The 25,974-nt window shown below is 37.1% G+C and overlaps 2 protein-coding genes across 2 annotated transcripts; one reads left to right on the plus strand and one right to left on the minus strand.

Annotated features, from left to right (window-relative positions):
• The first annotated feature begins 553 nt into the window (after nt 1-553).
• Nucleotides 554-18,567, plus strand: LOC135942702 (uncharacterized). The gene is made up of 6 exons (XM_065488974.1): nt 554-740; nt 16,006-16,151; nt 16,207-16,402; nt 16,844-16,960; nt 17,018-17,136; nt 17,573-18,567. Exons 1-6 carry the CDS (start codon nt 689-691, stop codon nt 17,942-17,944), a joined length of 1,002 nt encoding a protein of 333 aa, XP_065345046.1. The 5' UTR covers nt 554-688; the 3' UTR covers nt 17,945-18,567.
• Nucleotides 18,325-22,045, minus strand: LOC135942701 (small ribosomal subunit protein mS39). Its single transcript, XM_065488972.1, has 14 exons — nt 21,829-22,045; nt 21,588-21,714; nt 21,321-21,518; nt 21,126-21,255; nt 20,921-21,062; nt 20,746-20,860; nt 20,340-20,474; nt 20,084-20,285; nt 19,840-20,034; nt 19,648-19,784; nt 19,510-19,590; nt 19,231-19,457; nt 18,562-18,742; nt 18,325-18,484 (listed from the first exon to the last, which is right to left on the minus strand). Exons 1-14 carry the CDS (start codon nt 21,867-21,869, stop codon nt 18,356-18,358), a joined length of 2,040 nt encoding a protein of 679 aa, XP_065345044.1. The 5' UTR covers nt 21,870-22,045; the 3' UTR covers nt 18,325-18,355.
• Nucleotides 22,046-25,974: the final 3,929 nt, after the last annotated feature.

Here is a 25,974-nt window from a genome sequence, read left to right on the forward strand (position 1 = left end):
GTCTAATTTATTCTTATTTTTAAAATTGTTAAGAATTACAGGCAACCATTGGTGCATGAAAGCTACGCAGGTTGCATAAGTTGAGAAATTTAAGGCGATTTATTTTGCCTTTCGTAATTTTCTCAAATTAATTTTAAAGTAATTGTTATCTAAATTTTAATTATTTTACAACGCACTTTGATTTCAGAATTCTTAACTTTCTAAGGTGTTTTATTTTTCATCAAAATAAGAATTTCGACCTATCCTCAAGAGGACGCAGAGTTGCTCGAATTAAGAGAGGGCAATTGAAGTCAGCCAGTGGAAAAATGTCCATTTAATTGAGCTAACAAGCCTTGATAATGGTGTGGGGGCCGGCTACTAGTATAATGTGGTGTGGTCATTCATCAGGTACAATTTTCTCCCGGCATTAGTTATATATTATTCACACCCAAGCTAAGCGGCGAGTGGTGTTTCACAATCAAAAAGGGTTACGTCACCGTGCGACGACGACGGCGCTCTGCTGCTCTGCTGGTTGCTTCTCCCGGCTCAGCGGCGCGTCTCCTGAGGCGCGGAGCCGCGGAGGCACCGGCAGTCGCAGCTAGATAGGCACCAGTCGCGCACGGGCCGCTTTTCCACTCCGTGCATAATCTTGATGCGTGTGTCTCGCGGTTAGTTTTGGTCCTCGCTTCACTGTCAGCCCGCCGCCACAATGCACCGACACCAGAGTTTTGACAGCCAGGGCGATCCAATCGAGTATTGCTGTGAGTTGGATTTTGATTGCTTTGCTATGATTTTTTTCACTTGCATTTTGAGGGAGGATACAGGTTTTAATTAAGAATAAAAAATACACTAGCACGTAAATAATTTACAAAGCTATTTTCTGACGTTCCTGAATTTCATTATCTGTAGAAGAGTTCATTATTTATTCGTTCATGATGAAATATTATAGTTTTATTTATTTATTTACAAATTTTACAGTAAATTACATAAACAAGTGTCATTTTTTTACTCTTAACTGAGCACATAAAATTAAAATATAACTCACATATATTCAAAATTAAAAAAACGAGTCAAAAATTAGAAGAATTAAAAATTAATCTTTACTCTAATTTTTACTGACTTTAATTATCATAATTTGTATTTATAAATCACCTGAAATTGATCTTTATTTGTTTAAAAAAATGGTTGGGTGTAAAATAGACCTTGTTAGTTCGTGCCCTTTTGCAGAATACAGAAGTTAATAGTAAATAATCATGAACAAATCGATTTACACGAGGTCTTAAGCACTTTTGTGGTTTCTTGAAAGAATTAAATGCCCCCTTCAATTGCATGATTGTCGCCATTTTTAATTAGTGAAATAATTGTTTGGCTTCATCGTCAGAAAGCCAAAATGTTTGTTTGAAAACAATTGTTATAGATTTGCAACAATTTATTCCATTGATACCACAAAATAGCGTCAATATATAGTTTTATTCAGGATACCTTTATTTTTCTTTTTTATCTATAAATCCAATTTTATGCGCAAGGAGTTTTATGGAATTTAAGCATAATTTTCCTAAAAAAAAACAATATTTTTTTTCATTTGCAATGATTTTTGTATCATTCTGTTTTCTTTTGCTGAAAGTGACCATATTTCTTCGAACCGCAAAAAAATAAAAACGTGTATGACGCACTTTTCATGTCGGAATAAGAGGAAAATTGTGCAAGAACTAAGAATAATTATCCTTTTGTACATTCTACATTCACGAGGAAAAGGCAGGATTAATTGAGAGATGACGATATTTCCTCTTATACCTTTCGTATGCATGGGTTTATAAATCAAATTGCAACATTTTACTGCTTGTAAAATATACTATAAGTGAGCAGATTTATTAACTCAGGAATATTTAGATTTTAACAAGTTTAACGGATTTGAGCAAAAATGTAGATTTCAAGCAAAAACTATCATCCAAAATTACGAAATAACTTTTATTTTAGCTTTAAATTGCATTTTTACCGACGGTTACATGGGTTTCAATGATATGGATCAACATTTTTTAGGTAAATGCTAATTCAAAAATTAAAGAAGTTCAGGAAAGAGCTTTAAATCACGCCTTAATTTTCAAAACTATGGTGACCACCTCTTGGATTCGATTAAATTTAGTGGTTTTGTTACCTAAGGGAAACTACATTCTAAAATATTAGGGCAAAATGTAAAAAACTCACATTTTACATAGGTTAAAGGTTTGCCATTTTCTTGAGATTTTTAAGAAAGATAAAATTTCCAGAGGGCTGTAATTTCTGTTGGGATTGAATTAAGGAAAACAAAAGTTTTAGTCATTCAAAATGCCGTAGTTCAGAGATCAAGGTCAAAAAATTAAAATTAGCTAAAAATTTGTTTTCCCGCAACACCCAATTTTCCTTTTGTTACATTCTATGCTTTTCTGGAGCTTCTTTAGGAGATGCCACTTTCAATTTTCAAATCGTAATGCTCTCAAGGAATCAAAGCCTTGTCATAATTGTCTTACGCCTATTTGGTTCAAAATCTGTTATACAAGCTAATTACGCACACGCATTCGCTTTCCATGCATGCATTTATGAAACCATTAGGCAGAGACTAATTTCCATTGACGCAAAAGGAAACTGCTAAATTACATTAACGTTGTATCTATCATCATCCGAAGAAAATGTTCAAGAATGGTCTCGGCTACAACTGCTCTGGTGTGTGTGTGTGTGTGTGTGTGTGTGTGTGTGCATTTCAAGGGCTTGACCGCCGCAGGAAAGAGAAGATTTGCGCCTATATAGCTCTCAAATCGTGGCAGCAAATCTGATTATACGTGTGCTGTGCGCGCTCATGGGCCGTGGCTGCGGTTCGCTGCGCTCAAATTAAACGGCTGTGTGTGTCGTCCTCTTGCTAAGACTTCCATTGTCAGAATATAACTCACACATACATTTTCTTATTTATTGGACACGCGCGCTGCAAGACAGCTCTTAAAATATACGCACACCCTGCAATACTCTGGCCCCGGGAAAATTATGCTGCACGAAGCGACATTAATTTCAGCAAAACTGCCGCCTGTCTATTTCCAGAGCAGCAATCGCGCTTTGATTATTCTCTTTACGGACGTAAATATTCACACGGGAACATTAATGGGAGCGAGCAGTGAGCAAAACATTGCTGGCCGATGCGACTGGTGTGCGTCGAGAGCAAGATTTTTTTGATATTTATAATAATTAATTTTTCAGAGACATGAATTTTAATCTTACAGAATATTTTTTATAGATGGAATAGGATTTCTCGTTAATCTTTAAGGTTGCGATTTTTTGTGCCAAACTGCCGCAAGTTAAAGCCAATTAAAACGCACTTTTCTATAAAACCATCTAAAACTGCAAAATAATAACATCTAGAAAAAGTGTTAAGCAGTCTAAACCGGCTATAATTCCAAATAAATAAAGTTTGGAAATTATTTTTCACGATTCAAATTTGTTGAATTTTCATCTAATTTTATTTAAAAAATTTGTGTTTTTTTATCAAATTGAATGAATTACTTATAAATTGCACGAAAGACAAGGAATAATGGTAATTTCAAAAATATAATATAACATTTACTTGCATGTATAATTTTAATTAACATTTCACGATTTAAAAAATTCTTTCTCCTTTGCTAAAGAATCTTAAAGTTACATCAAAAAGTAATTGTAATATAAATTGATATAAAATTTGAGTCAATGAATCCTTTCCCAAAAATATATAAATCGAGAAATATTGATCAATATTTTAAATCATGAATTATTGGTCATATCATCAAAAGAATAATAGTGGATACTTTTAAATTTAAAATGCTTAATTGTCTATTTTTATAGTTTTTAGTTATACTTAATCGTTTTAAGACAAGAATACAAATGGTTTCGGATTATCAGCAAGGACAGCAAAATTAAAATTGCTTAAGACTGTATGATTCAAGCTCATTTTATGATCCCACAATGATTGCAGAGGCTTATAAAAATAAGCCATTAAAATTTTACAGATTGATAAAAAAAAATCCAGAATATTGACATGCGGAGAGCCGTTTTTAAAGTTTTGGTCAAAACATATTAACCCTGCGTATTAATATTTACTTTTTTAAATCTAAAAAACTTTTTAATTGTATGTCTACGCTTCTAACTTTTAGCCGAAATAGGTATTGAATTGTTTTTTACTACATAGTCCGCCTCAATTGATAAAGAAAGACAACTTTCGTGTCTCGTTTGAAAAGATAAACCCTAGCTTTTATTCAATTTAGATTCCATTGAAAGTGCCATGAACTCCAATCAATAATGAGAAAGGCGTGTACGTCGTGCTCTGCGCAAAAATTAGACTTTCATATCAATCTGTGCAGGATCAGAAAAGAGTTTGGCCGCGTTTCGCCCGCTGTAAAGCGCTGCATGCTTTGGCAGGCTATCAATTTTTTCCGCGATTGTCCTCTGCATAGAGCATTTGGCAGTTCGCATCCTTTTTATAACTATATGCGCGGCGGGCATAAATTTCGTGATTACAATCGGCCATTCAAAAAGTTTTGTATCTTTTGCACTGCATGATTGTGTGTATCTGGTATTGGCATCAAATTCTCGCACCGCGCTGCCAGCGAGACACACCCAAATGAAGAAAATAACTAAAGTTTTTTCTCCCGCACGCCGCACCGCACTCACAACAACAACACACAGACAAGTCTTTCATAAAAGCAGCCTGTTTGCATATGATTTTCGTCCGGCACGCACCAAACGCTGCGAGGAATACGCCGAAAAACGTGGATAATAAAAAATGTGTGCGCGCGGCGAACGTACAAACAGACTCTCATGCGTGTGTTGTGTGGCATGAAAAAAACTATTATTCAGATGAGAAACTTTCAACTGTAGAACTTAGCTTGGATAAAGAGAGATTGTGTTTAGAAGGAAGCCAAGATATGTTTAGTTTTTTTTATACCTGCACGGGACGAAATACTCATGTCATTTTGAGGATATATTTTTCAAGGATTTTTAAGCTACATTTTTAAATTCAAATTGTTACGATTTTAGTTCGTGATGAATGTAAATGCAAAATGGATATATGTACTGAAAAATTATTTTTCTCTTTTTTCTTTATATATATGAACTGATAATTAGGAAAGAACTAAAAAAATTGCAGGTATTTCAATTTCTGAAAAAATCAGCTCAAAGGTTTGCACACTAATCAATCAATGCATGCACTGTCTCCCTCTTAAAAGTCACAATTTTTTACTCTAGGAGGAAATTTTTCCTCACATTTATGATGCTGTTAGATATACATAATAATATGTATTGTAACGAGAGGAGTTGAAATCAAGCCAAAATATAATTTACTAATAACCGTTTGATTTTTTTAAGAAATTTGGCTAGGCTCTCTGATTTGATTATTGAACCTATTATTATTCAAAGGAGTCAATAATCAAAATTTTTTAACTGTTGTATTTTTGTCGAGCACTATAATCCACTTAATAATATTAATGTATTCTGCAATTTCAAATTCAGAACTCGATATATTTTTTTAAAACATAAAATTTCTGATTCATTTCTCATATGTTGGTAAAAATTTCAACCAGTCTATATTTCCCAATCATGAGATTTGTTTCTTTACAATTTTCAAATTTAAGCTAATTTAAAAATTAGAATTTTCCCATTGTGACGAAAATGAGGCAACATTATTTAATAATCAGCACGGAGAATTAGGAGCAACTATCGTAACTTTGTATAAAAAAATCCCGTTCTTAGCGAACGAAATTCGATTTTAAATAATTTCCCAAATATGTTAAATTCCTTCAGAGTTCCCGGAGCTCCATATTTCTCGACTTTTATAATATGCCTTGCTAGTCTTGTTTTGCATCTTTGAAAGTATTTAAATTCAATAAATTCAGTTTCAAAATTTTGATTAAAAAATAATAAAGAATTAAAAGAAAATCCCAAATCAATCAGTTCCAAAAAAGAAACCGTTTCAAAGTGGGCGTTTGTCAATAACATACACAGACTATAAGACTGCACGAGCTGAGTCACTCACGCACGTTGCATTTGGAAAAATCTCGGTCCTAATCTGCCCTAATTAGGAGCGTGTAAATTATTGGTTTCCTCTCGACCTGCCGCCCAAATTTTACAATTCCGTTGCCGTTGCGGCGTCGTGCAATAAACCACACGGAGAGGAGTGTGTGTCGGCGGGATGACAAAAATTTTGAGCGCGCACACACACACTTGCATACGCACACTCTGCCGCTGCTGTTTATTTGTCCATCTATCGCTGCTCTCGTGATTATTTGGCCGCATTCCAAAAAAGGCGAAAACCTACGCGTCCTGCCAGAGTTGGGTAGTTAGGTAGGCAAAAAATATATAAATAAAATATGAAAATGCAGATGCAAATGTCGAGGCCGGAGAGGAATTCGTAATTAAATCGGAGCTCCAATTACCGCCGCGCATAAATCTCAATCTCGCAGCAGCAACGACGCTTGCTCTTTTATTATTGTTATTACGCGCGCTCGCGAGGAGAGGAAAAACGACGTGAGCACAAATTGAAACACACGACGACGAGTCCCATTTATCATGTGAGTGCGGTCATCGCTGGCATTTTCCCCTGCAGAGTTGCAGGCGAAACTAGTTACTTGGGCCCGAAACTTATGCGTTGCTAAATGGGGTTGGACAAGCGCAATAACCAATTCAATTTATGTTCTCGAGTTAAGTGGTGTAAAATGATGGTGCTTTTTTCGGTGCGACACAAAACATCATTGGTGGGCGGGTTTCCTTTTAAATTGCGTCGTGCAGGCATCATTTTTACGCATCGTGAAAATTTTATTTAAATTTTAAATTAACTGACTGAGTGTCTTTATAGAACAAGAAAATTTCAAAGAGGATTAATACTGTGAAAATCCGGAAAATCCTTGTCATATATGCATTAATCTGATCCCTATATAAGGAGTCAGTTGTAGCCAAAATTAATTTGGGTATATTAGCTTTTTAGAAAAGTGGTTGCAAAGTTATAGCAAGCTGTCTCTCAAATCCCTACTTCAAGTCTTATTTTATTTTAAAACAAAGAGTTTCCCTAAAAAGTGTTGTACATCTCAGTGGACATATCTCATCGAGAGGAAACGAAATATGCAAAGAAATTGTGGTCAGTTAAGTGCTGTAAATTGTGCAGTAAATTGGCGAAAATATTATGCTGTCCCCCCTTTTGATTTTGCACATTGCACAGAACAAATTGGTAAACGAACAATTTAATTCTCTGTTCAACCAACAATTGTATTATTTGCAATTTTTGGCATGTAAAATAAGAAACCTGGTATACATGCAACATACTCTTTTTCTGGCATCCTGATAATTAAAAACATCATCAACAAAATGTTTTGGCTAGAACAATGCTAATTTTCCAAAAAAAATTCGATAGTATTTTCTATTGATAAAAGTTCCAGAACAAGACAAAACTTCCTGGAAAAATACCCATTCTACTTAAAAATATTGAGGAATTATGGAATTAAGCTTTTAAATTAAATTCAATATTGATTTTATTATGGATCAGAAGATACATTAAATCTTTCAGCTTATCTGGAAAGTTCAAGACGAGTCACTAGTGTGTGGTTTTTGAAATTCTTATTTTATCATTTATTTATTAAACACTATCATGTGTACAACGAAGTAAATATTACAATTTGTCATTTTATTTAGCTGGGCACTTTCCAGCTTGTGTCAGACTCATCTTGTTTTTGTCACAACTAAGGAAATGGTAAAAGTCTATACTCTCATCACAAAGTTTACACACACAAGTAGGTAGAGTTTCGCTATGAAATTCTGTTACTTTGCATAGCAAAAAGTGGAAGCCGTGAAGATGAAATTCTTATTATGATAATTGGTTGCGATTTTGCAAAAAAATGTAAAAATTTCGTATTGTTCAAGTTCCAAAGTAGAATTTCTCAAAATACGAAAGAAATACTGCTCCTCTATGGAATTTTCTCCCAAGCTCACACACATCACTCATTAAGACTGTTTGATTAACTATTAAGAATTTGAAATTTTGAGAAAAATGAGCCACAACCGTCCAGTGACAAGTGCTTTAGTTAATATCATTTAAATAAAAATGATTTCATCCCGGAAAGAAAATTACCAAGGATAATCAAAAGATAAAAGTCATTTTACGCACGTTCAAGACCGAGTATAAGAGGATCAGCTTTTCGTTTCTAATTAGCAAAGTGATAAATGGACAATGTCAGGTTCTAAGTATCGTTCATTAAGTTGGACACCACACACGGTACCTCCAAGTTGCCTTCTATATTTCCAGTCGACGCAAAGCTTTGTTTTCCACTGTGACCACACACACGTGCGCCTCCTTAATTAATTTGAAACGGAGAGATGACGTCAATTTTGATCACAATCAGCGTCTCTCTGCGCAAATATTTGACTCTCCGGTTAATTATCATTTAATTAAGCCACAAGGAGGCGGCGTGAATTGCACACACTATGCGGCCCTGGGACGAAAAAGCAAAGAATATTTTTTGAAGCAACGGGGCCCTAATTAACCGAGTTGGAAATGCGAGCCTCGAAATTCTTGCTGCGACCCGCAATATATAATTGTGTCATGAATTATTACTTTGAGGAATGGACGAGGGCACGACCACGACAGTCGCTTAGTTGTCATTTTGCTACTACGCCATAAGCCGTTAATGAGATGTGTACGTGCGTGTGCAATAAGCCCCAAGCAAAACATTTTACATTTCAACTTGACAAAAAGGTGACACAAACACGCCCTGAAAGAGAATATTAATTATGTAAATGTGAATCAACTGTACTTGGCGAGGTATGTTTGAAAGGTTTATCTTATTAAACATGCGATGTAAATAAAAATCGGATTTTGCAAATTTATTCCTAAATTTTATGGCTTGACCATGTTTTTGTGTTTCAAATTTCATTCCTCATTCTCGTTGAGATCTGTCTTATCGTGAGAAGCTTGAGGGAGAGAATTTTCAATTGAAGCGAAAAATTAATCACGATTTTCAGGTAGTGTTCGCCAGAAATTTACGAGCAGAACTCATTTCGTGATGAATTTGTGTAGCCTGGCGCAAAGTTTCCGAAAATTTTCGATTCGACAAATTCAAATTGAGTTGGAAAAGCCACCCAAAAATTCTGCCAGGTTGCATTATTAAAAAAAGATGTTACACATGGCGACAAAACCAACGCTGCTTTTTGCCAACATTCCTGTGCCAATGAAATTTATTACGGATGCCATAGAAGTTGTAAAAGCAAAAGCGGTGGCTTCTTTTATCAGTGTTTTACGGCCTGCAAGTGTGAAAAATCACTTGGACGCGCTTTGCCTGGTAATGGAACAAGCCAACTTCCATCATCCGCACTCGTACCTGCGTCTCGACATAAACTCGTTTCCGAACGCAAAAACAACGTGAAAAGCTTATAATATTTACGAGCCGAGCGATTGGCCGGCGAACCCTTTGGATAAATATTCAAAATAATCAGGCGAGAGGCAGTCTTGAGAACAAATTTACACCCGAGACGAATTCGATTTCCTTTTACAAAATGCTTCTTTGCCTAATTCGCCGTTCGCGCGGGGGCAATTAAACGCCCACGGCCGACCAGGCGGAGGAAGAACTAACTGCGCGCGCGTTTCCCTCCGCTTTGCATGAATTAATATTAAAAATAACTCTCTATCACCATCGCAACCCGCGAGCCGATGATTTACTCGACTGTATTTGCTCATTTCCAACGCATGATTTATCGTAATCAAGCGGCAGTTGTGCAATTACCACGCAGCGCGAGCCGTTTGAATGGAGAAGCGATGCGTGCACCTTGAGCCTGAGTGCCTCTTGCTTTGGGTAGGGCCCTGACTGTGCGTATAAAACATCAGATATGTGAGTGGGTAGGCTGTGCGACTCTCGGCGCTTTTTAATTATTTCATAGCTGAATGAGCCGCGCGTAGCTAATAAGTGACTTGTCAGAATAAAAAGCTGTTTTATTGGCGCTTGACCAGTAAGAAAGAACGGCGCTGCAGATATGCAAATCGCCTTTGAATTAATGTGTCGGCGTGACGATTATTTGTTGATGGAATGGAAATCGTTAAAAATAATAACCACCGGCAAATAAAAGAAAAAGGTTAATAGAAATTATTGCCTAATACGAATTCCCTTTTTTTTGCTATTAGAAAGAACGGTCGGGCTTTGATACTTAAAAGGAAACTCTTAAAATGCTACGTTTTAGTTGGTTGGTGAATTTATTGATTCGTGTAGCCCAGCGTGATGTGAATTAGGTTCAGAGGTCACAGATTTTAGCTATTTACAGAAGTGATTGGAAAATCTAACTAATATATTTAATTTTTTTGTCCCATTGGTGATATGCGGATCTGTAGAACAGTTTTTTTTTTAATATGACGCAACGATAGATGGGTCATTTTTGACAGTCAGAATAACAATTTAGTTTTGAGTTTTTATAAAAAAATAAATGATTTTTCAACTTAAAATATTTCCAATTTTTTCATGCTCTCTACAAGGAATACTTGCGGAAATATGAAATTATAAATAAACAATTTAACATTTTTGGAAAATGGAGCTGAAACCGACAGAGATTCTGACATCCGATAAATTTGCTGAAACTTGGTTTATTTTGAATCAATTAAGCTAATATTAAAATTGCATTCGCGTGTTCCTCCCTTCTTGCTCGAGAACATAGAAACTCGTTCTTCGATAAATTCTGTGGGTGCTCATTGTCAGATCGAGGCCACTGGTAGGAAATGCATCTGAATAGCGTGCCCCATAAAGAAAAACCTTGCGGAACATTACACTGAGTATATTCGCCTCTTTAACACCAATTGTTCTGAAAATTTTGCGATCGAGCCAACATGTGCTACAGTGCATCGGAGCCAAAGAAACGCGGAGAGAGAAAGCAATAAACTAACAAAAGTGTGATCTATTGAGAAAATATATAAGATGCGACAGTTGCCTCGCGTGTCCTTGCTCTCACAAAAGGCAGCGGCGTCGAGGGCGTGGGATTTTATTCGCGAGATACATAAACACAAAAGCGCAGCTTTTCATCCAAACGCACAGTGTCAATTTAGTGACACTCCCAAGAAAAAGAGATTCAAATGCAAATCAAATCTCGTGCGGCGGTGACATAATCTTGGCCCGCAGGCTCTCGGCACAGCCTATAAATATATTCCAGCCGCGCGAACGTGTTGATGGCAAAAAGTGGCAGATTATTTACGCATGAAAAAGGAGCGCGGATTAAGAACATTGTCTTTTAAGAGGATTGAACTGCAAACCTCCGGAAAATCCTTGGTGCCGTAATAATGCGCATCAACTATTATCCCTAGAAATTCAATTCAAGCCAATATTAACCTGTAAATTTGCGATGAAAGTGGCTGCAAAGTTAGCGTACTTTTCAAATGGTGAGAATTGTTTCACTACTTAAAATCTTTTTTTATTTCACAGCAAAGAGTTCTCCCGAACCGTTTTGAGAAAATTGGAGCAAGGTTTTCTTTTCATTTATGATTGAACTAATAATTTTGATAACAGCTTAATATTTCTTGTCCTGTATCAATCCACTTTAAAACAAAAACGGTCTTTGGGCGCAGCAAATTCTAATGTGCGTGCATGCATTAATGTCACGCGCGCGGTGCGAAAAATTGCTATTGTCAACGACACGACGAGTGCTGTTTTCACGCGTGTCCTGCGATTTATATTTATGATGCATTCTTATTGGGAGCGTCCTTACGTGTCGAGCGATGAAACAATGAAACATTGAGTTTCTTGTTCATGGACAGCTTTAAGTGGGTGAAATTGCGTAAAGTAAGTAAATCATATTTGCCTTTCGCTCAAAATTCCTTCAAAACTTGGCACAAATATAGAATATTTTAAAATAAGCTGAACTGCCGTGTATATTCCCAACACAATGTCTCCAAAGCTTTGTGTATAATGTCTGCCTCCTGGAAATGGTCATAAAATTCAATAAAATTAAGAATTATTTCTCTAAGAAAAGCCACACAAAATTGCTCAAATCTTATCACTGTTGTATTTTCTAATCCAAGAGAAGAAGACTTGAAATCAACCACGAAAACAATATCAATCCTTGGAAAATTTTAGAGAAAAATCTGAAAATCTGCAGTTTTTAATGGTTATTAAGTGCTGCAAAATTCAGAAATAATTTTACTCTGTTCCTCGAAAGAGATGAATCAACCAAATTAAAAAATACTGTCTAGAAAATGAGGAAAATGGGCGAAAATTTTTCCTGATGGTATCATCTTAATTTCCAAAAAAGGTACTAAGTTAAAATGCTGTGGTGATTCACTGTCTCCCTGTTGAAAATATTAATTATTTACTTCCTCCAGGGGATTAATACCTTATAATTTGCACATCGTTGAATAGATCGCGACGAGAGAGAGGAATCGAATTGAAGAAAAAATCTACACAAATACCCGTTTATAGTTTTAATCAATTCAGATTTGACCGAATTTCTCCAAAAATGAAACAGTTATCGTCATCTATTTTTTCGCTTCGATTTCTCTCGTTGCGCTCTACCTAACGGTGTGTGAAATATGAGGCAAATTTACCATCTACGGTGAAATGAATCATAATTTTCAACGAAGAGACAATGAACTTGACGCTCGATTAGCATGCAAGCTTTAGAGCCGATACGTTCTGAGAAATTTAAATGACATAACCTGGGAAAATTTTGGCACTCCCCTAATTAAGAAATGACAAGAATGATTTTATTTCTACAATTTTTCTGTTGGAATCCACTTAAAGAGAACTAAACTGCTTTTCCAGAGGTCCAAAGTTGAGCCAAATATTTTTACTCAGCAGGAGTGACAAAGATGGATTTTCCTAGAACTTTTAAGTTGTTATGTTGAGCCAAGTATGCGCGTTTTGTAATGTGACGGATTGCTTGTAATAGAATCGCCGCAGCTTTCTAATTTGACAAACGCGCTGCTCTGCTGAAATCAGCGAGTTGACCTTTTCTGCTGAGCATGCGAATGACCAAAGCGGTTCAACGACTCAATTTGATCGACATTGGCTGCTGCTTCGATTAAAATATTCTACGCGGCGTCGACAATCGCCGTGTATCTATTCACCTTCGGAGCACCGGAGGAGCAGTGTCATAATACGCGTAATATACAAAGTCGATTAATAAATAATTACACACGCGTAGGCCGCTTTGTTTATATCGAGTTTTCTTTACAAGACCACACATCACTCTCAGTTGTTATGTTGATCAGTAGCACAACTACTCGGGGATTGTATATTAGATTCACAAATTGAACCTTGGCGACCGGTCAGCGATCGTGCTATATAGTAAAATCGTTACTGTCGCACAAGGCAAAGGTCGGCGTTACTTATTTAATGCACTTTGATGACCAAATACGTTTGCCTATTGTTCATCAAAAAGGTAAACGGCCTGCGGTTAATAACTTCATGTAAACTTTTAAAACTGGAGAATGCAGGCTGTTGCTTGATCACCTGATTTTGTCTGTAATATAATTTTACCGAAAATCGGAAAATTAATCATTCAAAAAATTTGGGGAAAATTCTAATATTACGAAAATTTTGTTTCGTATTATGATAGAATAATTATTTATTTTTATATCACAGTGTCACGCAGTTAAGATCAATAACGTGTATAAATTGATAGGGTTGTGCAGTGCAAATCACCAAATCAATTGTTTTTTCTTGAGCCTTTATGATGTCCCTGATGCCCGAACTTTAAAATGATTACGAATCATCAATTTTTAATTATTTTCTGACGATTTAACAAAAGGTTTCGTTGTTTAACCGGTGGAACACTTTATTTTTCGAATTTTAAACGGGAAAATAAATACTCCATTATATTCAAAGAAACGTTTAGAATTTCGTGTCTTAGTTTTCTGGAAATTATTTTGTTCAACCTTTTTTAGTTGAAATGTTTTGATTTGACGCGAATCTAGCGATTTAATACTTAAAAGAAAATAACTATTTAAATTTTAAAATATATAGTATATTAATTTTCTTAATTTAGAACGAATTTGTCGAGACAATTGAACTGGTGGGTAATTTTTATTCAAATCTTTATTCAAACACGAACTTTGAATATGTTACAGAAATGTTTGTCCCAGACTTGCTTTACAAGATTATACTATGAGTAACCTTGAAGACCAAAAAAATAATTTAACTTAAAGGATGCTAAAATGTCGTATGTTTTCAAAATTGATTATGTAATTTACGTCTGGGTTTGAGTTAAGTAAAAAAGTAAAATGTAAACCTAAATAACTAAGATAGATAGATTTATTCATTAAACACCAACAATGTGCAACAAAAAAGTATATAGTACATTTTTATAGGAAGCACCTTCAGTGAGAGACAGGCTTTTTTATCACATTCCAGAAGGTGGTACATATTGCTGGTAATAGTAGAGCCACAATATGTGAAATTCACGTTTATCTGATGCACCAAGGGAAAAAAATTTGTCAAGAAATGGTACAACTTATTACGTCAGTTAACTATATTTGGAATTTTCCCCTGTGACAAAATTGGAGCTAGATAACCAGGTAGTAAGCTCAGAAAGTTTTTAAAATTTTGAAACTAACATTGAGAGCTATATATTTGCAATTTTTCCAGCTAAAGTTGGAATTTCTCTGGTGATATTACTAAAATTGTTGTAAATATGATTTCGCCAAAAACTTGCACGTTAAATCCGAAGAATTTCCTAACAAAAAACAATAACCAATCTCAGAGAAACTAAAAGCATATATTCAACATCAAATAAATGTGTTTATTTATCTAATAATGCTAATTTCGCAAACGACTCACTCTGGTTTGTTTATTTCTATTCATCACATTTCTCTCTCGCAGAGGTAACTTCACTATTTCGCTCTTTATTTTCATTCAAATTTAATTTCCACGTCATTTTAAAACAATTTCCAATTCGGACGAAGTATACGCGTCCCCCTTTTGCCGTCACGAGAGACGCGCATACTTAATTGCGAAATAACGCTTTTTTGCGTCGTGAATTGCACATTGTTTCATACCGCGAGCGGGCAGTTTGAGGTCGTGATACACTTATTGTGTGCACATACAGAATTGCAAGAGGAGAATCATGACCCTTTGTTTGCAAATTTAAAAAAATAATGAAGAAATGTGCTCATCGCCAGCAAATTCCTGCATTTTCAAAATGAAAATTTGATCTCTCGTCCGCTTTTGCGTTTGAATGCAAATTTGCAAGAGAGGTGAGTGTTAGGGTTGTCAGGCGGCCGTGTATCAATCAAGCAGGAAATGCTGTCAGAGAGGAGGCAGGCCACCAATTACCAGCGCGCGTGTATGGTCATCGTGCGGAGAAATTGCGCATAAAAATGAGCGAAAAGCGCTATAATTTGCAGCAGAGAAGGAGCTGTCGGCCTCCGGTCTCTGTTATCATGTTTCGCAATTGCACTGCTTTATTTTGAATATATAAATGGTGGCGAGAAAGAAAAAGGAAAAGTCCACTTACTCGTCGCTTTAGGTACTTGATAGTAATTGCAATATATGCTCTGAATAAATTTAAACTTGTTTCTCACCGAATCATAAGCAGGATTTTGGCAAAAGAGCGGACAAATATTTACTAAAAGACCGGCAGTTTTTTTTAATAATTATGAAACTTTGGAGCCCATTTTGGACAGTGAAATAAAAATTAAAATTTAATTTTACCATGCTTTCAGCTTTTACAATTTTAATGACAATTTTTTATCCACAAATTTTTTTAGTATCAACTTAAATTTAGTTTTTGATTTCTTGACATTTCTAAAAATTTTATTGACACCCATTTTTAACCTCCAAGCTTTCATTTTGCACTTTAATCAGTGGTTTCCTCGAAATCTTATCAAAAAATTCTAAAAATCGCAAGGATTTTCTTGTTTTTTCCCCTGGGAAAAAACCAGACGAAGAATCTCAAAATCCTAGTAAAAGTTGTGAATATTTTCTTATATGTATGTTTTGATCCTCTCAAAATTAGCAAGTAAAAAACTGCTGAGGGCATCTTCAGATTTTCACATCACATGTTTTGTTTGCGCAGATTCTGTCGGAAGCACTGATGCCTCGAGTGGGTGCTCAAGCCCGAGGACCCTGATTCGGCCTTCAAGCACCTCAAGCAGCCCGGTGTATTTGCAAAACCCGTACTCGTCAGGACACACCTCGCCCGTGAATCTCCAGTACCTGCAGGTTCGCAAAATTTAACATAATTTTGAACGTCCTGCAATTAATTATATCCCGGCAGCACGCAAGACACGGCAGCATGTCGCCCGAGGTGCCCAACAACCTGGGCGGCCTGGCGATTTTCTCATTTGTCAGCGCCGAGAGCAATTTGCAACTGCGGCTCTCGTTCCCCGAGCTGCAGCACAGACTGAGGGAGGCGGTGGCCAACAGTGCCCTCCTCAGGGGAGGAATGCTCCTCGACTCCAGGGAAAAAGGAGGTACGTGTTCATAAAACTTTTAAAGTTTAAACGATAATTTATTTTTAAAATGTATATTATTATTTAAAATATTATTTTAATTTATTTGACTCTTTGGCGAGACAAATAAATCAATGTTACTTTTCTGGAGAGTTAATTATCCATAATAGACTTCACAATTTTTTTACATTTATTGTTAGGATTTTTTTAAATCTCTTCTGGCTAAATAAAAGACGATTTTAATCACTTTGATTTATTCCATATGAGTATCGGGAGATTTTTTAGTCAAAAAACCATCGGCACAATTATATGCGGAGTTTTTCATTGGCTCTTCGTAAAATCAATTAGATTTAACCACTCAAAATTTAGAAAAGGTACCACTTAGTTCAAATTTCTGTTGAATAAAAAGACATTTCCCCTTCATTCACAAATTTTAGTTAATTTTTAATTATTTTTGAGCAGTTCTATTCCCAATGGTGCACTTCACGGAAGACAAGGAAATTTTGAAAATGAGGCTTCACCAGCACGGAACGCTCTTGGACGATAAAGCCCTGGGATCCGATTGGCACCTCCAGCAAGGTAAGGTGGCAGCACACGGTTGAAAAAAATCAGTTAAAACATTAAAATAATTTTCAGGCGTGTACCGCGAAGTGAGAAACATTATTCCGGACCGGTCTCCTGGACACGAGACGGATGACGACGAGTACAGCTACATCCTAATCGGATTCAAAAGCTTAGACACGACCTTCAGTCAGGCGAGTAGAGTCAAATATTAAATTACTGTCACCAAAATCAATTGAAATTGTTTATTAATTTTAAACAATAATTAATATCACCGAAGACGCCTGACTGTCGTTTATACTTTGTTCTAACCTTAAATGAGCACAAATCACGCATTTTTAAAGAATGCAATGGAACATATAAGGCACGAAAATTGATAGGAAAAATGCGTAAAATGTATCTCAGTCAGCAAGAAATTTTTGGGACATGTGTAGTCAGCCGCCCGACCAAAATTTTGCTGAGGCAAATTCAGCCAGCCATCTCCTAAAATTACGCTGCTTAGTGAAACCTCTAGTAAAATATTTAAAAATGGAATAATGTAGCCCAAAACCATCTTAATGAAGTCATTTTTTGCTAAAAAAAATAACTTGATATCCTTGATATAAATAATTTCAATCTGCTTATTTTTAGGTGATGGTAGACTCCTGGAAAGACTGGACGGGCGCCCGTTCGATATATTTGAACCTGCCAGACGAACTGGGCCTGTCGCGGATCAGCTTCTTCCATAGGGAGACGCCGGAGGACGTGCGCCTTTTCATGTACGTTGTGCTGGTCGAGTGCCGGAGCGCCGGGACGCCCGAGCGTGCCTGCCGCCTGCTCGACTTCACGCAGCGGCTGCGCGTCGAGCGGATGGCCGGCTACGTGTCCGTCTACGCGCCCCTCCGCAGGTCCACCCTGGAGTCGTCGGCCTCGGTCAAGGTGCTGCCGCCCGTCGTTCAGAAACACGGACACAAATCGCGCAACCTGCTGCAGCACCTCAACGCCAGCCAGTGGGCCGCGTAGAACACGACACCACCTGACTTGATTGTTTTTAAGCTTTCCTGTTTCATCAGAGGGGGTGATACACTTTGTCCAAAAAGAATTTGTCCTAAACTTTTTGCTGACTGAGCACCATTTTGATTTTATTTTTAAATATTGTTAGGGTGCTCTAATAGTGTCCAAATAATCAAGTTTGACGGATAAATGTGCCGGAAAATCAGGGCAAATCATCACCATATTGGAAAAATTCTATTAGGACAAAGTACTCGCTCCCCATCAGAGATTACTAGGAATTAAATAATATTGGAATTGACTATAGGGCTTCATTTTAACCTCAAATAAGGACGATGTAAAAGTGCCTAACTGTTAAAAAGGTGATTTTTCGAAATAATACAAGGGTCGCATCTCGCTTTCAGTAAAACTAGTTACTATTGTCTAAAAAATTCCAAGCGCCGAGTTGATTTTCGACAACTGAATGTCGTTGAGTGCCACTGCTTGCTTGAGTTCGTCGGCCAACATTGCCGCCTCGGCGAATCCGGTTTCGCAGGCGAAGACGATGCATTTCTGAATAAATAAAATAAAAAACACGTGTTTAGCCACGCTGGAAACGTTGTTGACGAGAAATAAATAAAAGTATTTACCACAGCCGAGTTGATGTCTTCTTCCTTCACTGCCCTGTGCATGAAGATCCTCAGCGACTCGACCGATGGCGGACCTCCGGTGAATTCTTTTTCCATCTGCCTTAGCAGTGTCAGGGCAAACTTGTATTTGTTCGCCCTCACTGCCAGAATCATGCAGTTGCCCAGGTTGATGCCAGACCACCTATCAAAATCAAATTGAGTTTTAGATTTTAACATGAAATATCTTATTTTGTTAAAAAAAAAAATACAAAAGGTCCTGGTTTCTTGATAATTCAGGGTTTGGCAAAAGGCTAAAAGGCGGAAAATTGATAAAAGGAGAAAAGAAAATAGCAAGTCTCACAATTCTAAGATTGGATATTAAAATAGAGAAATGTGTCCCCTGCAATACTCACAGAAAAACTTATTCAAAATTCGCTAACCTTTTGCAATTGAGAGACAGGTGAAATTTTTAATTAATTGTAATTTCATATAAATACAAAAATTAATAGTTAAAAAGCAACGGTAAAAGAAGGACTTTTAAAGAAGGACTTTTCAGTTCAATAAAAATATAATTTCAGGAGAAAAAGTTTAAAAAATAATTTGTTTCTTGCATGGTTAAAAATTATACAATTTACATCATTTGGAAAAAAACTCCCAATAATCACAAATCATGCAGGTTTTTTTGCTTACGAAATTTTGTTGGTGAAGCGTTTGGGCTGCGACTCAATCTTTTGGGAAAACTGCTCTGCCGCTTGGCAAAAGGCATTGGCCAAAGAGTGCTGGCTGTCTTCAGGTTCGATGGCGATGTAGAGCTGCTTTTTATCCTGCTCCTGCGTGCTCATTGACTCAAAGGGGGCGACGGCGTTGGCCTTCACAGCAGCGGAGAACCAGGTGATGACCAGATTTTCTCGGTTCCACTGCGCAAGGATAAGTTTAAAACCTGACCAACTGATTAAAAAAATAATTTACCTGATCGAAGGTGACCAAGTCAGACCAGATTTGAGGCAGCATTTCGTAGGCGCCGTGCAGATCAATTGAGCGGACGATGTCCTGTAAACAAAACAAAGTGTTTGGAATTTAAATGTAATGGCAAATGTCAAAGATTACCTCCATGTTTGAAGGCTCTGGGATGTAAATGTTGGGCACATATTTGTTGTAGATCTTCATGAAGTCCTCTAACGGCTCGAGTTTGACCAAGAGCGAGAAGAAGAGACGGTAGTAAATGCTTTCCTTGTAAGTATCGCCTAAGAATTTCCAAGAGTAATTTTCAGGTCACATGCTGCTGAAAGTAGGGCTCACCAATGAAGTCGTAGTTGTTATGAGCGTGGAGCAGTTTGTGGACCCGTTTGGCAAGGGCAGGATCTTCCAGGTGGTTTCTGCAGATGTCCATCGCTGAGAGGAAGAAGAATGTGTCTTTTGGGTCCTGAACTTTGAGTGGTCCTTCCTTTTCAAGGATGCTTAACACTTCCTCCAAAATGCCGCTCTTAGGTCCACCTGAGGGTAGATAATTAGAAAAGCAAACTCATTTCTAGAGGACACTTACGTTCTCGGCTGTAAATGTTTAAAAGGTGGTAGTAGGAAGCCAAAGATGGCTTCACGCCCAACAATTTGAACTCAGCGACCAATCTAGCTGCAAAGGTTTTCGTTATGCTGAGGCCGGCACTGCTGGTGATCATATCAAGGATGGAATTCAGGGTTCCGATGTTGGGCATCACTCTGTTGGCGTTCATCTCACGCAGCATTTCCTGATTTAAAGATAGAAATTAATCTAGTTAAAATGTGATTTTAATTTGACCAACCTCAACAAGTGCTATTCTCTTCTCAGCAGTGTCTCTTACAAAGCCAACCAATTTGAAGATTTGGTTGTATGTGTCTACGTCGATAGGCTCGCTTGCGTTTCTCATGGTTTGGTACATTTCCCAGCCTCTGTCGGCCTGCAAATTGCAAAAATATAAATGAAATAGCTGAAATCATATATTTCTCTAGAAAAGTGCTACAAATGGAAAACAATGAATATCTGAAATTTTGGCAACAAAAACCTCTCATCAAACCCAATAACATAATTATATAATTATTTGAAATTCTAAATTGTGCTATGAAATATTTTTTCCAACATGCCAATTTACCCTGGTTTTAAAACGCACCTGATGGCTTTGAACAGATATTCCAAATTGATGAATTACATTAACAATAAACATGATATACCTGGCAGTATTTGGCCATTCCTCTCAGAAGAGCGCATTTGGCGCGGTTCAGCTGAGGGCCCTCTTGAACCTCCTCTTTAATCGAGTCGAATAACGTTTGAGCCAGGCCAGAATCTCTGTAAAATTTTCCATGTTTTTCTAGAAATAGTTATAGTTAGGTGAGTGAGGCGACCTACCTCCAGGACTTCTTCTGCCTGCTTTCCTTCTTCTGGAACTGCGTGAACCAGCGCTCCTCGATGTACTCCTCCGGCAACGTCTCCTCCGAGTTGAAAAAGCAAAGAAACTCCAGCAATGATTGCCTGGTTTCCAAAGACAAATCTATAGACGTAGAAACAATTTTTTTTAACAAACACTGGATTTCTGCCATAATTCATGCTTTACCAAGTCCTTGTTTTTTCATAATCTCGTAGATTTGCAAGGCTTCTTCCACTTGGGCATTGCTAATGGCCAAGAGAAGGTCAGATTCGGCCACTTTAGATTCCTCAGTGAATACCGCTTTGGGGAGGAATGCCTGAAAAAGATGAAATAGGTAAGAGAGACTTCATTTGAGTTTCCTGCCTCTGCATTTTAGCTTACAGGGATGACTGGATCCGCACTGTTGGCGTTAAACAATTCTGCGTTTTGCGCCATGATCCAGTGGGCAGCCTTTTTGCCAGATTCTTTCGCCAGTGCGAAGGTCCTCTTGCCAATGTTTGACGATGGAATGAGGAAAGGGTCGTCATGGTACTTGTAATGGGCCGCTGTGTAATCTCTCTGCACAGTATTTGAGAGTGCCTGAAAGAGTCAAATAAAAGACATTGATTTAATAGATAAAATGTTTTTTTCTGGACAGTATAAACTTACCCTCAATATGTCTGTTGGGCCTCGTTCAATCCTCGTTGGAATCTTAATTTCAGGCTCTTTGGCCACTGCGACAGGAGAGCCGGCGCATTTTCTGCAGCTGCTTTGGTGTACCACCGGCAGCCTTAACCTTTAATAATGAACATTCAATTTAATTTAAATATAGTACTCATGAAACTGTTCAATAGCAATAACACTAATGATGGTTCATTAAATTAAGTAAAATTTTATTTTTTCTTTGTACCTTAAGCGTGTCAATGTGCCGTACATTTGCCTGAGTTCCATAAACGAAGCTAAATAATTTATGGATTTGTTGAAACACCCTTCTAACAGAAAACAGGAATGAAAACAACAAGGCTATCTAAAATGAGAAGAAGAATTGAAATTCTTTATCTAAGCAGCCTCTTCTCTCCAGAATGTTTATTAAAGATTTTAGAAACTAGTTATTTTGATTAAGCACATGTTCTGGCGTCTACCACGATCGTGAAGATAGCCGTTCGAGTTAGCCGCTCGCGAGAAGATAGCCGCTTTTTCAGCAATGCTGCCAACCAAAAATTTCTAACGCAAAAAGAGGGTCGTATGCATAAATTTAAGGGATGGGGGTGAATCGGATACTGCCCAAGTGAAGTAAAATGCAACTCTTATTCGTAAAATAAAAATTTGAGCAAAAGAAAAGGGTGCAAATTAAGGGCTTAAAATTCGAGGGGTGGTTCCTGAAGGGAGTTCAATCTTGGAACCCTTTGCAATTTATTAAAACCGATGAAAACAATATTTCCTGAGATTTTGAATTAATTTCAACGTTCCTAACCTGAGAAAATTAAATAAAACTCCGAAAAAGGGTCAATTTTGAGGGTTAAAAATTCAAGGGGTGGCTCCTGAAGGGAGTTCGATCTCCAAACCCTTGCCACTTCCTTCAAACTAATAAATGCAATATTTCCTGCAAGTTTGAATGAATTTCACCGTTCCTAACTTGAGAAAATTAATTAAAACTCCGGAAAAGGGTCAATTTTGAGGGTTAAAAATTCGAGGGGTGGCTCCTGAAGGGAGTTCGATCTCCAAACCCTTTTTAATTTATTTAAACCGATAAAAGCAATATTTCCTGCGAGTTTGAATAATTTTCACCGTTCCTAACTCGAGAAAATTAATTAAAACTCCGGAAAAGGGTCAATTTTGAGGGTTAAAAATTCGATGGGTGGCTCCTGAAGGGAGTTCGATCTCCAAACCCTTTTTAATTTATTTAAACCGATAAAAGCAATATTTCCTGCGAGTTTGAATAATTTTCACCGTTCCTAACTCGAGAAAATTAATTAAAACTCCGGAAAAGAGTCAATTTTGAGGGTTAAAAATTCGAGGAGTGTCTCCTGAAGAGAGTTCGATCTCCAAACCCTTGCCACTTCCTTTACACTAATAAATGCTATATTTCTTGCGAGTTTGAATGAATTTCACCGTTCCTAACTCGAGAAAATTAATTAAAACTCCGGAAAAGGGTCAATTTTGAGGGTTAAAAATTCGAGGGGTGGCTCCTGAAGGGAGTTCGATCTCCAAACCCTTTTGAATTTATTTAAACCTATAAAAGCAATATTTCCTGCGAGTTTGAATAATTTTCACCGTTCCTAACTCGAGAAAATTAATTAAAACTCCGGAAAAGAGTCAATTTTGAGGGTTAAAAATTCGAGGGGTGGCTCCTGAAGGGAGTTCGATCTCCAAACCCTTTTTAATTTATTTAAACCGATAAAAGCAATATTTCCTGCGAGTTTGAATAATTTTTACCGTTCCTAACTCGAGAAAATTAATTAAAACTCCGGAAAAGGGTCAATTTTGAGGGTTAAAAATTCGAGGGGTGGCTCCTGAAGGGAGTTCGATCTCCAAACCCTTTTGAATTTATTTAAACCGATAAAAGCAATATTTCCTGCGAGTTTGAATAATTTTCACCGTTCCTAACTCGAGAAAATTAATTAAAACTCCGGAAAAGAGTCAATTTTGAGGATTAAAAATTCGAGGGGTGGCTCCTGAAGGGAGTTCGATCTCCAAACCCTTGCCACTTCCTTTAGGCTAATAAATGCTATATTTCCTGCGAATTTGAATAATTTTAACCGTTCCTAACTCGAGAAAATTAATTAAAACTCCGGAAAAGGGTCAATTTTGAGGGTTAAAAATTCGAGGGGTGGCTCCTGAGGGGAGTTCGATCTCCAAACCCTTTTTAATTTATTTAAACCGATAAAAGCAATATTTCCTGCGAATTTGAATAATTTTCACCGTTCCTAACTCGAGAAAATTAATTAAAACTCCGGAAAAGAGTCAATTTTGAGGATTAAAAATTCGAGGGGTGGCTCCTGAGGGGAGTTCGATCTCGAAACCCTTGCCACTTCCTTTAGACTAATAAATGCAATATTTCTTGCGAGTTTGAATGAATTTCACCGTTCCTAACTCGAGAAAATTAATTAAAACTCCGGAAAAGGGTCAATTTTGAGGGTTAAAAATTCGAGGGGTGGCTCCTGAAGGGAGTTCGATCTCCAAACCCTTTTTAATTTATTTAAACCGATAAAAGCAATATTTCCTGCGAGTTTGAATAATTTTCACCGTTCCTAACTCGAGAAAATTAATTAAAACTCCGGAAAAGGGTCAATTTTGAGGGTTAAAAATTCGAGGGGTGGCTCCTGAAGGGAGTTCGATCTCCAAACCCTTTTTAATTTATTTAAACCGATAAAAGCAATATTTCCTGCGAGTTTGAATAATTTTCACCGTTCCTAACTCGAGAAAATTAATTAAAACTCCGGAAAAGAGTCAATTTTGAGGGTTAAAAATTCGAGGGGTGGCTCCTGAAGGGAGTTCGATCTCCAAACCCTTTTGAATTTATTTAAACCGATAAAAGCAATATTTCCTGCGAGTTTGAATAATTTTCACCGTTCCTAACTCGAGAAAATTAATTAAAACTCCGGAAAAGAGTCAATTTTGAGGATTAAAAATTCGAGGGGTGGCTCCTGAGGGGAGTTCGATCTCCAAACCCTTGCCACTTCCTTTAGACTAATAAATGCAATATTTCTTGTGTGTTTGAATGAATTTCACCGTTCCTAACTCGAGAAAATTAATTAAAACTCCGGAAAAGGGTCAATTTTGAGGGTTAAAAATTCGAGGAGTGTCTCCTGAAGGGAGTTCGATCTCCAAACCCTTGCCACTTCCTTTAGACTAATAAATGCTATATTTCCTGCGAATTTGAATAATTTTCACCGTTCCTAACTCGAGAAAATTAATTAAAACTCCGGAAAAGGGTCAATTTTGAGGGTTAAAAATTCGAGGGGTGGCTCCTGAAGGGAGTTCGATCTCCAAACCCTTTTTAATTTATTTAAACCGATAAAAGCAATATTTCCTGCGAGTTTGAATAATTTTCACCGTTCCTAACTCGAGAAAATTAATTAAAACTCCGGAAAAGGGTCAATTTTGAGGGTTAAAAATTCGATGGGTGGCTCCTGAAGGGAGTTCGATCTCTAACCTCTACTCAATTCATTTAGACTAATTAATACAATATTTCCTTGCGAGTTTTAACCAATTTAATCGTTCCTAACTCGAGAAAATAAATAATTGGCTAAAAAAGCGATTAAATGAAGTTTTAAAAATTTATAGAAAAAAGATAACAATATATATCTCTGAAACATAATATAGTGTTTAATTGTGTACATTTTTATTGTTTACGAGGGTATACAAATAGTATATGTTTTACTACAGTAATATTATAGTCTGAAATCGAGATATTCAATCAATTTAAAAATTTGTTAGAGGAAACAAATGTTTTCAGCGCCTTTTTGAACTCTAGAAATGAACTTCATTTCGCACCTGCTCTACGAGGTTGTTTTTTATGTCAAAGTATTAAGGAACGACCCTGTAAACAGGGGGCAACGTGCACCTGATATATATTGAATCATATTAAAAAAAAATTAATACGGGATCAGGTGCGGGCTTGGTGGTTAATATTGCAGAAAGTGCCAACATGGAAAAACTCCTTCAACGGGCTACTAATTGTAAGCCACCCTTCAGAAGATGCGCAGGGGTGCGCAGAGTACCGGTAAAGAATTGGCAAGTTACGGCCGCAAATTCAAAGGTTGAAGCAAATTTCAAGTGTGTGCGATTAACAAAGGAGTGTCAAAGCAATGGGAGGTAAATTTGAGCAGTTGGGAGATGTAATACTGGCTACCCAATGTCAGACATGGCAAAAAGGTGGTTAGTTTATAGTGACTCGAAATGTCGAAATGCTCAAATTTCTCAACGGGCTTGGAGGCGAACCGGCGCCAACTCGCTACTTGCTGGTTTGCACCTTTTTCCAGCATGCGTGGCTTCACGGGACGATGTCTAGCGTTTCAATGCAGTCCTCGGTGCGAAGGCAAGTGGCCCTTCA

This window comes from Cloeon dipterum, chromosome 4, assembly GCF_949628265.1.
Source record: "Cloeon dipterum chromosome 4, ieCloDipt1.1, whole genome shotgun sequence".
Taxonomy (NCBI): Eukaryota; Metazoa; Arthropoda; class Insecta; order Ephemeroptera; family Baetidae; genus Cloeon; species Cloeon dipterum.

Bases quoted from the DNA above. Each gene is read 5' to 3' on its own strand.
- LOC135942702 (XM_065488974.1), top strand. From the start codon at position 689: ATGCACCGACACCAGAGTTTTGACAGCCAGGGCGATCCAATCGAGTAT. The intron at 741-16,005 runs GTGAGTTGGATT...TTGTTTGCGCAG, and splicing joins CGATCCAATCGAGTATTGCT to ATTCTGTCGGAAGCACTGAT. The intron at 17,137-17,572 runs GCGAGTAGAGTC...GCTTATTTTTAG, and splicing joins TAGACACGACCTTCAGTCAG to GTGATGGTAGACTCCTGGAA.
- LOC135942701 (XM_065488972.1), bottom strand. From the start codon at position 21,869: ATGGAACTCAGGCAAATGTACGGCACATTGACACGCTTAAG. The intron at 21,256-21,320 runs GTAAGCTAAAAT...CATCTTTTTCAG, and splicing joins GTGCGGATCCAGTCATCCCT to GCATTCCTCCCCAAAGCGGT. The intron at 20,035-20,083 runs GTAAGTGTCCTC...ATCTACCCTCAG, and splicing joins AAACATTTACAGCCGAGAAC to GTGGACCTAAGAGCGGCATT.